General features: G+C 40.3%; 1 protein-coding gene across 2 annotated transcripts; it reads left to right on the forward strand.

Moving 5' to 3' along the window:
- The first annotated feature begins 998 nt into the window (after nt 1–998).
- On the forward strand, nt 999–3,327 carry LOC115243278. 2 transcript variants are annotated; one of them, XR_003885213.1, is made up of 3 exons: nt 999–1,412; nt 1,487–2,164; nt 2,253–3,327. XR_003885213.1 is itself a non-coding variant. In XM_029820111.1 (3 exons), the coding sequence occupies exons 1-3, from the start codon at nt 1,343–1,345 to the stop codon at nt 2,320–2,322; spliced, it is 663 nt and encodes a 220-aa protein (XP_029675971.1). In that variant the 5' UTR covers nt 999–1,342; the 3' UTR covers nt 2,323–3,327. The 2 variants fall into 2 exon arrangements, 1 of the variants encoding a protein (XP_029675971.1); XM_029820111.1 differs by having other exon boundaries at nt 999–1,718; nt 1,948–2,164.
- The last annotated feature ends 9,435 nt before the right edge of the window (nt 3,328–12,762 follow it).

Raw genomic sequence — 12,762 nt, forward strand, 5'->3', positions numbered from 1 at the left:
GGTTTGAGAAGATTCGCTGCATGAGTTAGATCTGGGTCTTAATACTTGTAGATTCTTGAATAGGATAGTTTGAACCATTTTATGTTTGTTGTCATTGTCGGATTTGTTGATTGCAGTAGTCGGTTTATTAGATTTGCTATCCACTCTGCTTCCGTGAGAGTCTTTCCACTCAGGGTCTGATAGACCAGTTGCTTTACCGCGTTCGCCAGCTTGGTTTCCCACTGGGGACGCTGAGTAATCGTTTGCTGACCGTCGGGGAGAGCCCGCTCGCCCACTTTCCTCACCGACGGGTACTGGGGTTCCGAGTCCCTGCACCATAAGGTCATTTCCTTTATTATCATCCATGCATAGTATTCTGGTTGCCATTTAGTCCGCGGATACTATTTAATTTCGCATCTACTCTCCTGACTGTTAAGACGGTGTGAGCATTCCCTCATCCGCCACTTGAGGGACGCATCCTCTAGGAGTTGGCATCTCCTAAGGGATATTTATAGAAGTGTGCAAACAATCATTGAGAATGAGTTACGATTTCGAAAAATCACTGCACGATGGGTGCCTCGAATTTCGAATGCAGATCAGAAAGCCATAAAGGCCGAAATCTCTCAAAGTCTTTTGGATCACCATGCAATAGAAGGAGACGCATTTTTGATGTGCATTCTCACATATGATGGATTTGTTTGGATCTCTTAAAAAAGCCTTAACGGGAGTAAAGTTTTCTAATGACGATGAAGTGGAAAACTTCGTGCGCAATTGACTTCGTACTCGTCCTACTACTTTTTATGAAGCACGGATAAAAAAACTGCCAGTGCGGTGGCAAAAATATATAAACATTAGTGGATGCTATGTAGAAAAATAATTTTGTGTTAGTTTTTACGTGTATTGATCAAATTCTTATTTCCTTTTCTCCGTTGCCGATTGCACCTCCGTATACTTAGCAGACAAATTTGATATTTCTTATTTTTTATTATTGCGATCGTTTGGGAATCGTTTGGACAAATTTAGGAATATATTCTCATAGTTTAGGAAATAATAATTTATTTATAATAAACAAAAATTAATTGAGCGTATAGTTAGCAGATATAATTTTTTAAAAATTCTTTTTTTATTTTAATCAACGTGAAATCATTTGGGAAACACGTCTGTAATGTTTTCAACGTTTGGGAGATAATAGTTTATTTTATAATAATTAATTTCCTCTCAGATAATAATCCGGAACCGGAGACATAAGGTCAGATATGTAAAGCTAGATGGACGAGATCCAATATAGCCCACATTGCTAATTGGCCAGTTGCACACTAGGACTCTCTGATTGGTCAATCGTACTGGATTGGTTCATTACTTTATGCATACATATATGGACCAATTAATTTTCTTGCAAATTTGTCTGGATATACCTTTACGACAAAAAACTTGTAGGTTTGATGCCATCATCCATATATTGAAATTTGGTGCACTTTATGATTCTCTATATCATTTTTCTATACAGAATAATCACGCATTAAAATTTGTATCCAAATTTATGAAGATGTGTTCAACTATGGAAATACTTCGTGAACGCATTGTCCTTTTAGATGAATTTTATCCGATTGTAAAAGATCCTGAAGCTCCATCTATCAAACCGCACAAGTTGATTGCAGAAGACTCGATTACTGCGATATGGAAGTATCTCTTTTGTTGTTCCAAACCGACTGAGCCATGTGCAATTAGATCGTTTGAATGTAATAATCCGGAATGTATAACCTCTGCCGAAAATGTTCGATTAAAACATAATCCGTTTTAATCGGTTTTAATCGGTTTTAATCAGTTTTAATCTGCGCCCGGATTAAAAAGTAATCGATTTGGATTACTTTTTTTAAATCAGTTTTAATCGAACATTTTCGGCAGGGACGTCATTACCAACGAATGTTGCATATTTTGAATTAAATGCCAGAACGATTAATACTAAAGGTATTCAAGCATTGCAAGATACCGTCTTATTCAATGAACATTATTACAATGTTAAGTGCCGACAAAAAAATTGCCCAGGAACAGTCATTGAAACGATTCGTTCACATTTCCACATCTTTATTAATTTGGATGCGAGGACACATCGCAAGAAAACACATGGCTTCAAATGCCAGTTAACAGGTGTTCCAGTTACACTGAATTTTGGAAAACAGTACCGGTATGTTTAATAATATACATAGATATCGTTTAATATGTATCGTTTCATTTGTTTATTACATATATGAAAACTTGTTTATCATTTTCAGCTTGATAGGTGTCATCGAATACATTCCTGGTCACTTTATTGGCTACTGTCGAAAACCTTCAGAACGATGACTGAAATGTGATGATATGCAATTAAATGTGGAAAGATGTGACGAGACAACAGTAATTACACCGATTGGGACTATTTATATTGCACTATGAATCTGATGTGCAGATCATAAAAAAATATATAGGGGAAAGTAGAGTAAAACCGGATACCTTTTTGGATTTGTCTTCCTACAAAAAATCTAAGAGTAAAAAAAATTTTGCCGACCATTAGTAGTCTTTAGTGAACCTTAAACTATGAGAAAATAAGGCTAATTGCTGAAAAAAAAATTTTTGTTTACCAATAATAACAAGATTTTGTAGAGAAGTCAAAGTACCCAGTTTTGTCCTACTGGTAGGGTCAAACCGGATACCCATTTGAAAATATGCAAAACACCGTATAATTACAAAATCTAGATTTATTTTAATCAAAATCAGTATAAAGATGTATTCTATTGACAAAAATCACAAATAAAGATATCCTCTTGTTCGACATTGCTGCAGGACTTTCTTATTTAACTTTTTAACTTTAAAGATCTCAAAAAGCTTTTTTTTAGTCGTTTCTTTTTGCGAATGTTAGTTTTCGTTTCTAACTGCTTTTTGTAGAGACACAAAGTCAGGATAACAGTTCTTCCTCTTTTCGTTATATGAGATATGTAAGTACCCAGTTTTGCCCCAACACAAGGAAAGTTACAAATACGACGGTTGTATATTCCGGCGTACAAAGTGCCGATCAAAACTAATATGATATACTCTCTAATATGTACAGAATGCAATGCTGCACTTACCGAAACAGATGCTCTATATAGAAAAAGTGCACGACGACTCGATTCTTGCCTCGATATCTATCTTTTTGGGGCTAAAATCTTTGAACTTCTTTTAAAAAAGATATATCGTGTACACAGGGGTACGGTTTGTCTTAAAATAATAATGACGTCAATCTACAACTAATAACACAAATTAGCCATAGATAGCAGCATTTATTACAAAAAACATGATTACCCGGTTTGACCCGCCTACCCGGTTTTACCCAATGTTCTCCTACTTTTAAATATAAAGTATAGTGCAGATCTGTCATTAAAATAAATAGTTATGAATATAAAATATATAAAATCTATATATGTTTACATAAACGTCTTTTTATATTTTTTTTCCATTATATTTACAGATATATTAGTACATTATGTGTATAATTATACAGTACCTACCAAAAGTTCCGTGCCACCTAAATAATTTTTGAATGGTTTGAAATATAGGATTGAAATTTATAGGGATACAATGGGATCACAAAGTCTATTATTTAACCACAAAAACACTCACCTGTACACCCGCGGGGGACGGGGGGAGGGGGAGCCAAAAAATCTTAAATGGCATGTGGAGTTGAATGAGGGCTCGTTCGAAAGGGCTTTCCAAGACATAAACAACGCGAGGTCGCCGAGGTCTCTACGATTTTTTTCGCAGAATTATGATCATTTGAACATTTCTATTGAGATTTTGCGATAGCGAGGACCCACGGCGACAACAGAAGAAAGATAAGGCCTCACGCGGGCACGCGCGTTCTTGAATGTGTGTGTGTGTCATAATAGAGATAAGAACCCCGCAGTTCGTCACTTCCGCCGTATTTAATGACTCCAAATCCTCTCTGTTGTGTGTGTGTGCGTGTGCGTGTGTGTGTGCGCGCGCGCGTGTGTGTGTGCGTGTGTGTGTGCGTGTGTATGTGTGTGCGTGCGTGCGTGCGTGCGTGCGTGCGTGCGTGCGTGCGTGCGTGCTTGCGTGCGTGCGTGCGTGCTTGCGTGCGTGTCCGGCCAACCAAGACAAGACCGCTAGCTTGTCCTGCCAACTAAGGCAAGACCGGGATGAGAACACTGGTGTATGTGAAGGAATAAAAACACTAATTATTTTATCAAATGTTCAAATTGATGTCCTTCGACAACTTGGCAGTGTCCTAAGCAAATGTAAAACGTATCGATAACGTTAGTTTAAAAATTGAGTGTGATTGAATTTGGAATGTTCACTATTTTTTCCAGCAGCTCTTTTAAATTTTCGGACCTAGTCTCATAGACCTTTGTTTTCAAATACCCCCAGTAAAAGAAGTCTAATGGGGTCAGATCTGGTGATCTCGGTGGTCATTCTATTGTGCCTCTTCTATCAATCCATCGATCAGTAAAAACATCGTTGAGAATATTTCGAGCTTCCAGAGAAAAATGAGCCATAATACGATTAAACATTATTCCGACCCAAACGTTAACCTTCTGAGGATACTGCGTGTGACTGTCTTTCATCCAATGCGGATTTTCATCTGTCCAATACCTCATATTCTGTCGATTTACAGAACCGTTTAATTCAAATGTTGCTTCGTCAGAAAAACAGATCAATCTAGGCGCACCTTTAATTACACCGGTTCTTTGGAAACGACCAACAGTTCTTTCAACAGTTGACTTTGAAATTGGTTCACGGTCAGGATATGTGGCATTGAATAAATCCTCTCATCATCAATACAGTGATCTTTTCCGTATCAATTAAATGCATTTTCAAAAACGTATTAAAATGAAAAATACTAAAGCAAAAAAGATATTAGACAAACGCTCTCGAAAATTCACAAGCGACCGCGTGAAATAATGAGTTTACAAGTGAGAACTCTCTGAGGAAACATCAACTACTGCATATCATAGGTCGCCGGCATACGGGCATTGACATTTGAGTTCAAACCATACAACTTTTAGTACATTTCTATTGTCAGAAAATGCATTTTAGCAGGATGAGGCTTCGGCTCATTTTTCTCTGGAAGCTCGAAATATTCTCAACGATGTTTTTACTGATCGATGGATTGGTAGAAGAGGCACAATAGAATGGCCACCGAGATCACCAGATCTGACCCCATTAGACTTCTTTTACTGGGGGTATTTGAAAACAAAGGTCTATGAGACTAAGTCCGAAAATTTAGAAGAGCTGCGGGAAAAAATAGTGAACGTTTTAAATTCAATCACACCCAATTTTTTAACTAACGTTATCGATACGTTTTACATTTGCTTAGGACACTGCCAAGTTGTCAAAGGACATCAATTCGAACATTTGATAAAATAATTAGTGTTTTTATTCTTTCACATACACCAGTGTTCCCATCCCGGTCTTGCCTTAGTTGGCAGGACACGCTAGCGATCTTGCCTTGGTTGGCGGGACACGCACGCACGCATGCACGCACGCACACACGCACACTCACACACACACGCGCGCGCGCGCACACACACACACACACAACAGAGAGGATTTGGAGTCATTAAATACGGCGGAAGTGACGAACCGCGGGGTTCTTATCTCTGTTATGACATACACACACACTTAGGAACGCGCGTGCCCGCTTGAAGCCTTATCTTTCTTCTGTTGTCGCCATGGGCTCTCGCTAAATCTCAATAGAAATGTTCAAATGATCATAACTCTGCGAAAAAAAATTTTAGAGACCTCGGGGACCTCGCGTTGTTTTCGTCTCGGAAAGCCGAACGAGCCCTCACTCAACTCCACATGCCATTTAAGATTTTGTGGCTCCCCCCTCCCCCGTCCCCCGTGGGTGTAGAGGTGGGTGTTTATGTGGTTAAATAATAAACTTTGTGATCCCATTGTATCCCTATAAATTTCAATCCTATATTTCAAACCATTCAAAAATTATTTAGGTGGCCCGGAACTTTTGGTAGGCACTGTATATGTTTTATAATCAATAATTGTCAACTTATATAATATGTATATTTTATAAAGAAATACTTATGAGAATGTACTAATATAAAAAATATAAATCATTTGTGGCGGACAGCCACCACAAAAGCGGCAAGAGCTGGCATGTACGGGCAGCGACCGCGCGTCCGGCGAGAGCAAGCCTACGCCATTCCACGCGTAAAGCGCGTAAGCTTAAGACCGCCATTACGCACGGCGAATTAAGCACGTACTAGTACCCGGAAGACGCGGAAACCAGCCGCGACGCGGCGCCCGCCGCGAGCACAACCAGTGAGTGAAATCCGATGAGTGACCCTATATAAGACCGCACATCGATCCGGATTATTAGTCGCGGCTTCTGCTGTAAAAGAAGACTTCTCCGCTAGACAGATAGAAGTACGCGACGCCTAACGGAATTCGGGTCTGTTGGTTTCTTGTGCCACAGGTTTGGCGAATTCTTCGAGCGCCAAGCAACAGGATCTCACCTGCCGCCTCCCACATCACCGGGACCTAAGCAGCGGCCAGGAGTTCGAAAGGACATCGCGCCTCTACGTCAATGGGAGCGTCGAGTAAGCTGGAGCTTACGGGAGTGGCGTTTAACTCCTCTGGACTTCTCGCCCGTCCGACGTACGCGGCCTTCCCGCGAACTTCTCACGACGTGGGATATCCGGATCTGACGCTACATATCTCCAACGTGCGCCTTGAACATCCCGCCGTTGATGCAGCCTTCACTAGCGTCAACAAGACCTTCGAGTGCAGTCTACTTAGACCAACCCGCCGACCAGGGTCCACAGGGGTACACAGTACCAGTCACCCTCAACGACGGAGCAAGGCACCCAGTCCGACTCGTCCGATTGGGAAACACCTACCTCCACCGTCGCGACGCAAACCAGTGTGGAGCTGCCCGATTCACCGGAAAGGAACTACACACCACCCGGTACTCCTCCAGCGCTGCGAGGCAAGTGGGGGCCTCCGAGAGCCACCTTGACGCAACCTACCATTCAGTGGCGAGAACGGCGTCACCCGGGAGAAGCTGCCAACCACCGGTAGCCCGGCCCTTCTCAGGCGACAAACAGCCCTTTTAAGAGCCTCTTTATACAATCGGCCCTTTTCAGGGCCACCAAAATATAACGAAGATCCGACTCTGTACATAGCAATCAATAAACTTAATTTATTGTACACGGTGTCTCATAAATCGACGCGCCCATCACGACCATTCCTTCCTGCGAATGTGGAGAACGCTGAGAGTATCAAACTAACCTCCACAAATTAGTATAGACATTCTCTAAAAGGACTGAGTTATTATGTTATTTTATTCTACTTTGTTTGAGTTTTTTTGATTTTTATTATCAGTGTTACTTTGTGCTTCCTCTAACAGGTGAAATTTATCTTTGAGAATGGTGACGTTAAGATTAATATGAAACAACCAAAGAAATGCTCGCAGAAATGAGTAAGAAAGAATTGATGAAGTTTGCCAATGATCCATTCTGGATGAGATTGAAATGAATCTTATTTATCTTTTTTTTGGCTAGTGTGGGCAAGCATGTTGGCAGGTGCTATAGCTATCGTTGTGATAGCACTAAAATGTTCAGCACCCAAGCCGAAAAAAGTTTGGGAGAAAAATCCAATTATTAAGTTGGATGCCTCAATTGATTCTCCTAGCAATGATTTGAAAGGATTGGAGTCTGTATTAAATGACTTGAAAGATCAACATATCAAAGCTATCTCTCTCTCGTTATTAATGAAGGAAGGTACAGATAAATGGTATGTATAAATTTTTAAAATAAACATACATACATATATATTATTGGTTTGCTCTGTGTAAAACAGCTTGTCTTGTATGTCTTATATAATAATATTTTATAAATATGTATATTCTACACACAATATAAATATGTATTAATAAACATTTTCTATTTTACATTACAGAAGCAACTGAAGATTTCAAAGCCATCACAAATGGAAAGAAATTGGGAACAATCAATGACTTGGAAAATCTTACCACAGCTATAACAGAAAAAGGTCAACAAGTCTTTTTGGAATAAGATTCCAATCATTCTTCTATAGGGCATCCATAGTTTAAACAATCTGTGGAGAGGCAGGATTTATTTAAATCTTATTATGTATGAGCTCTGATGGAATAACTAATGGTGGGAAAGAAAGACTAAGTCTTCCAAATAATTGGGTTAATCATGCTCACATAAAATTTTGTATGATAGTTAGACAAAAACTTGCATTTAACATTTTACATTTATACAGGGTGTCTTATAATAATTGCCCCATCCGTAATGTGCAGCTGGGTTAAACTGAACAGAAAAGTCTTGTAACATTTTTTTCTATAACGCTTAATAAAGGAGTTATTATTGAGTAAAGTCTGGTCAATCAGCGTCGACCTTTAGCCGGGCGCACGTCGGTGTCGGTGAGCCGCGCGCCTGGTAGTATGCGGCGGCGCACACCGCACACTTCACGGCGCGGGACTCACTGATGTGCGCCCGGCTAAAGGTTGGCGCTGATTGGCCAGACTTTATTCAATAATAATTCCTTTATTAAAAGTTAAAAAAAAATGGTTCAGGACTTTTCGACTCAGTTTGACCCAATCTATCTTCACCTTTCGTTTGGTGACTTACTTGTCGGACACCCTGTATATATTAGGTGTACAAATAAGTTTCCGCCGTTTGACAAAAGTTGGCGCCACCAGTAAGTTATGGTTAAAATTGTCAGATGTAAAACGTCCTTATCGTAAGATCGGACATCAGTCAATAACATAATATATATATATATATATATATATACTACGAAACACAGTGATATACTGTGTGACACAGTGTTATACAGTGTCGACTTGTAGCTGGAACACTGTTTCCGATTTATATACTCAATGTGTGCATATATCAATGATTTGAGCAGCCATAAAGAAGATCAACGATTTGTAATAATAATTTAAACTCGCAGAAAGTATTTTCGCTGTAAAAGTTAGTATTTTTCAACAAAAATTTTTTATGAATTATTAACTTTGTAACGGGGTCACTTTCGCGAGCGCGCGGATAAACTCGGTCGGGATCAGGGCTCGTGAAAGGTGAGACACACGAAAGCTTAGGATGTAAGGTAGCGTCTTTATTCGCCTCTTTCGGCAATGGTCAAGTTACACGATGTTGCGTGGATCTAACGCGCGTCGGATAATGCAACGCGTTACATTTATCTCGCGTTCGTTATTCGGTGCGCGATGTTCGATATATCGAACCGCTTGTGCTATTCGGCGGCGTACGGTGAGGCCGTGTTTATTTTGACGGTGCGGGAAACGCGCAAGAAATCGGGCGCGGTCGATCGGCGCGTGTACGGCAAGGCCGTGTTTATTTTGACGGCGCGCAAAATGCGCAAGAAATCTGGCGCGGTCGATCGGCGTGTGTACGGCAAGGCCGTGTTTATTTTGACGGCGCGCGGAATTATATCGGATGATTCGATTACGTATATCGGCGCGATTATAATACTGGACCACGGTAAAACCGTGTCGGTGCGTTCGCGTGTTCTTATCCGCGTATTCCCAGGTGTGCGAGGGGATGCGACCGGAGATCGAGGACCCTCGATCGGGCGGAGAACTCTCCGTCCCTTACTTCCGTACGCGGATAGAGGATGGCTATCGGGCGTCGAGAAGTCTCGACGGAGCGGCGAACTCGCCGGCCCACGGTCCGTTTAGCGGTAGCGGTCGGATCTTAGACCGAATCTTAGATAGCAGCGAACTCTCCGCTATCGTTCGATGAGGTCGGACTTACAAGTAACACTAGGGAAGTGTCATACGGCGATTTTCCTGAAACTTGGCATACAAGTAGTACATGGAAAACTATTAGACACGTATATTGTTATATCGGCCCGAAAGCCGTTTGAAGGGTAGAAATCACCCTTATCTATTTTGGGGGTAGGTTCGACTATTTTACGAATTATTTTTACGATTGTTGCGAAATCAGGTAACTAAGGGTTTTTGGGGTCGCTGATAACGAATCTGAAGTCCGTTTTTAAGAATTCAAAATGGCGGATCTAATATGACGGTCGCATTTTTTCAAAAGTTTTACATTCTGTCAAAAAGTGCGAAAATTGCAAAAAAAGTAAGAAATGAGCATAACTTTGAGGCGAATTTGTAGCAAAAAGGTCCTAATCGAGAACTACCCCTAACAGTAACGAAACATCGAAAACCATCCCTACAAGTAGTGATGCATATAAAAATCAATCAGTCCTTAGCGCTACCCAGGATGAACGACGTGGACGTGATAGGGTTCTCATCCCATTGGGGTGCTTTTTGAACGTGAGTCCCCTTGCCTCTCACGAATCGGGGTGCTTTTCGACTTACACTTTAAATTTAGTGCAGTAATGTGGAGAGTTAGCGTTTGTTACGGCAAAGAAGTGCTGCATGCACATTGATGTCATACACCAAGCACATTTAATTATTGCAATATCATTGCAGAGTTCACATGTGCCATTGCAGTTTTTCAAACAGAAATCTGCAGGGGCTTCGCATTTGTCGGGTTTTTCTGCAATATACCCACACTTCCACCAAGCGTATCGAAATATATTCTTAAATCTGGGCGAGGAAAACTGGTTATGTATTAAAGACTGTATTTTGAGGATGTTATTCCTTAAATGTAAATTTACATCACAGTTATATAGCATGACAATATCAGAAAATTGTCTTAAAAAATTCTTCCAAGGTCTAAAAGTGTAAACGTCCAGCGGTTGAATTAAACCAGTGGTTCCAGCGGGAATCGTAAAAATTTGGACGTTTTTATTGTCTTTATCAATATTGTCAAACTTTTTTTCAGTCTGGCCAGTCCAAGAATCTAACAAAAAAACAGAGTTTTCCCCGGTGTTTGGTAAAAAAACGTTTGCGAACCAATTAATGGCAAGGTCGGATGTTAATTTGCCTGATTTTGATGCAAATACGACAATATTGTCTGCTTTGTACAAAGTTTTCTCAACGATTGGTCCAAATTTACCACTAGTTTCTTGCAGGACTATTAATAAAGAGGACTTTAAATCTTTAAATCCAGAAACGATTGGCTGAATAGTGTAGCTGTGCGTCAAAGAATTCAAAGATTGCGCTAAACACTCGACTTTCAATGATCCTTTTAAAGCAAGCGTGCGACCTGCATGCGTTTCTAAATTGAACCCCGATTGATCGGAATTATAGACATTGTCTTCACCTACCAACATGATCTCTGATTTTACTTTAGAAACAAATTCGCTTGATGGGAGTTCTATTTTCGTGTGGTAATTGTTGCTTACACCGAATAGATGACATTGTCTTATGTCAATTTAGCGTCAGACATTGTTCAGATAAGAAGTTTTGTGCATAAGAGAAATCATTAAAAATGGAGAACGAAAAGGTGAATTTGCGGCATGTAATGTTATATGAATTTCGGAAAGGCGTGAGTGTTGGGATTGCACAAAAAAATATTCAAACAGTTTATTTGGACCGCGCTCCTGCTCTCCGAACAGTCAAAAAGTGGTTTGGCAGATTTCGAAATGGTAATTTCAACATGGAGGATCAACCCCGCTCTGGACGGCCTTCTGGCATTGATGATGACATTGTGCATGCCTTAGTGAAAAGAAACCCAAGGATTACAACTGAGGATATTGCTAAGAGGCTGAACATCGATAATCAAACCGCTTTTCGTCATTTAAAAAAGCTTGGATACGTTTCCAAGCTTGATACATGGGTGCCGCATCTCCTGACTGAAAGGAATAAGCTAAACCGTATGACTGTGGCTCTTTCTCTTCTCGAGCGTAACAAAAAAGAGCCTGTTTTAGATCGAATGGTAACAGGCGATGAAAAGTGGATTCTCTACAAAAACGTACAGCAAAAGAGGACATGGAAAACAGCAGCTGAAGGAGCAGAACCCGTAGCAAAGGCTGGCTTGCATCCGATGAAGGTGTTGCTGTGTGTTTGGTGGGATCGCAAGGGAATTATTTACTTTGAGCTGCTCCGACGCGGCGAAACAATCACGGCGGACAAGTACTGTGAGCAACTAACTAGACTCGCTGCAGCTATTCGAGAAAAACGTCCGATTTTGGCCAATCGAAAAGGCGTCATCTTCCACCACGACAATGCTAGGCCACACGTCGCTCAACAGACGCTGCGAAAACTGCAGGAGTTGCAAGGGGAAATTCTGCAGCACCCGCAGCAACCGATATTCTCCAGATATTGCGCCTTCAGATTTTTATCTGTTCCGGTCTTTGCAGAATAGTTTAAATGGCAAGAATCTCAATTCCGAGGAAGCTGTCGAAAACCACCTTACAAACTTTTTTCAAGAAAAAACAAGTTCTTTCTTCAAAAATGGAATCGACAAGCTTATAGATCGTTGGAAAACCATTGTAGAAAAGAATGGAGACTATATAATTGATTAATAAAAGTGTTATCTCTAAAATATAATCTATTGAAGTTTATATTTAAATCGGGCACGAACTTATGCAATCACCTGATATAAAAGTATATAAATCTTGCTCGATATTTTTCTTGATATAAAAATTTTTATCTTATTGCAAGACATCCTGCATAACTATCCGGGAACTTAGAGAAAAATTTCTCTAAAAATGGAAGAAAAGTTCTTTAAGAAATCTATGGAAATACTCGGAATCGTACTCCATGCTGAGAAAGCAAAAGTTTCCGTTAACACTTTTAATACATCAACGGGGATGAAGCATTTAAAAATCCGAGATAAAAACACCGCGAGTCGGACGAGCGCTTTATTTTATCTCGAATTACTGTTTCGA

The sequence above is a fragment of the Formica exsecta genome, unplaced genomic scaffold (genome assembly GCF_003651465.1).
Source record: "Formica exsecta isolate Colony F162 unplaced genomic scaffold, ASM365146v1 scaffold712, whole genome shotgun sequence".
Taxonomy (NCBI): Eukaryota; Metazoa; Arthropoda; class Insecta; order Hymenoptera; family Formicidae; genus Formica; species Formica exsecta.

Bases quoted from the DNA above. Each gene is read 5' to 3' on its own strand.
- LOC115243278 (XM_029820111.1), top strand. From the start codon at position 1,343: ATGCATACATATATGGACCAATTAATTTTCTTGCAAATTTGTCTGGAT. The intron at 1,719-1,947 runs GTAATAATCCGG...TTAATACTAAAG, and splicing joins TGCAATTAGATCGTTTGAAT to GTATTCAAGCATTGCAAGAT. The intron at 2,165-2,252 runs GTATGTTTAATA...TATCATTTTCAG, and splicing joins AATTTTGGAAAACAGTACCG to CTTGATAGGTGTCATCGAAT.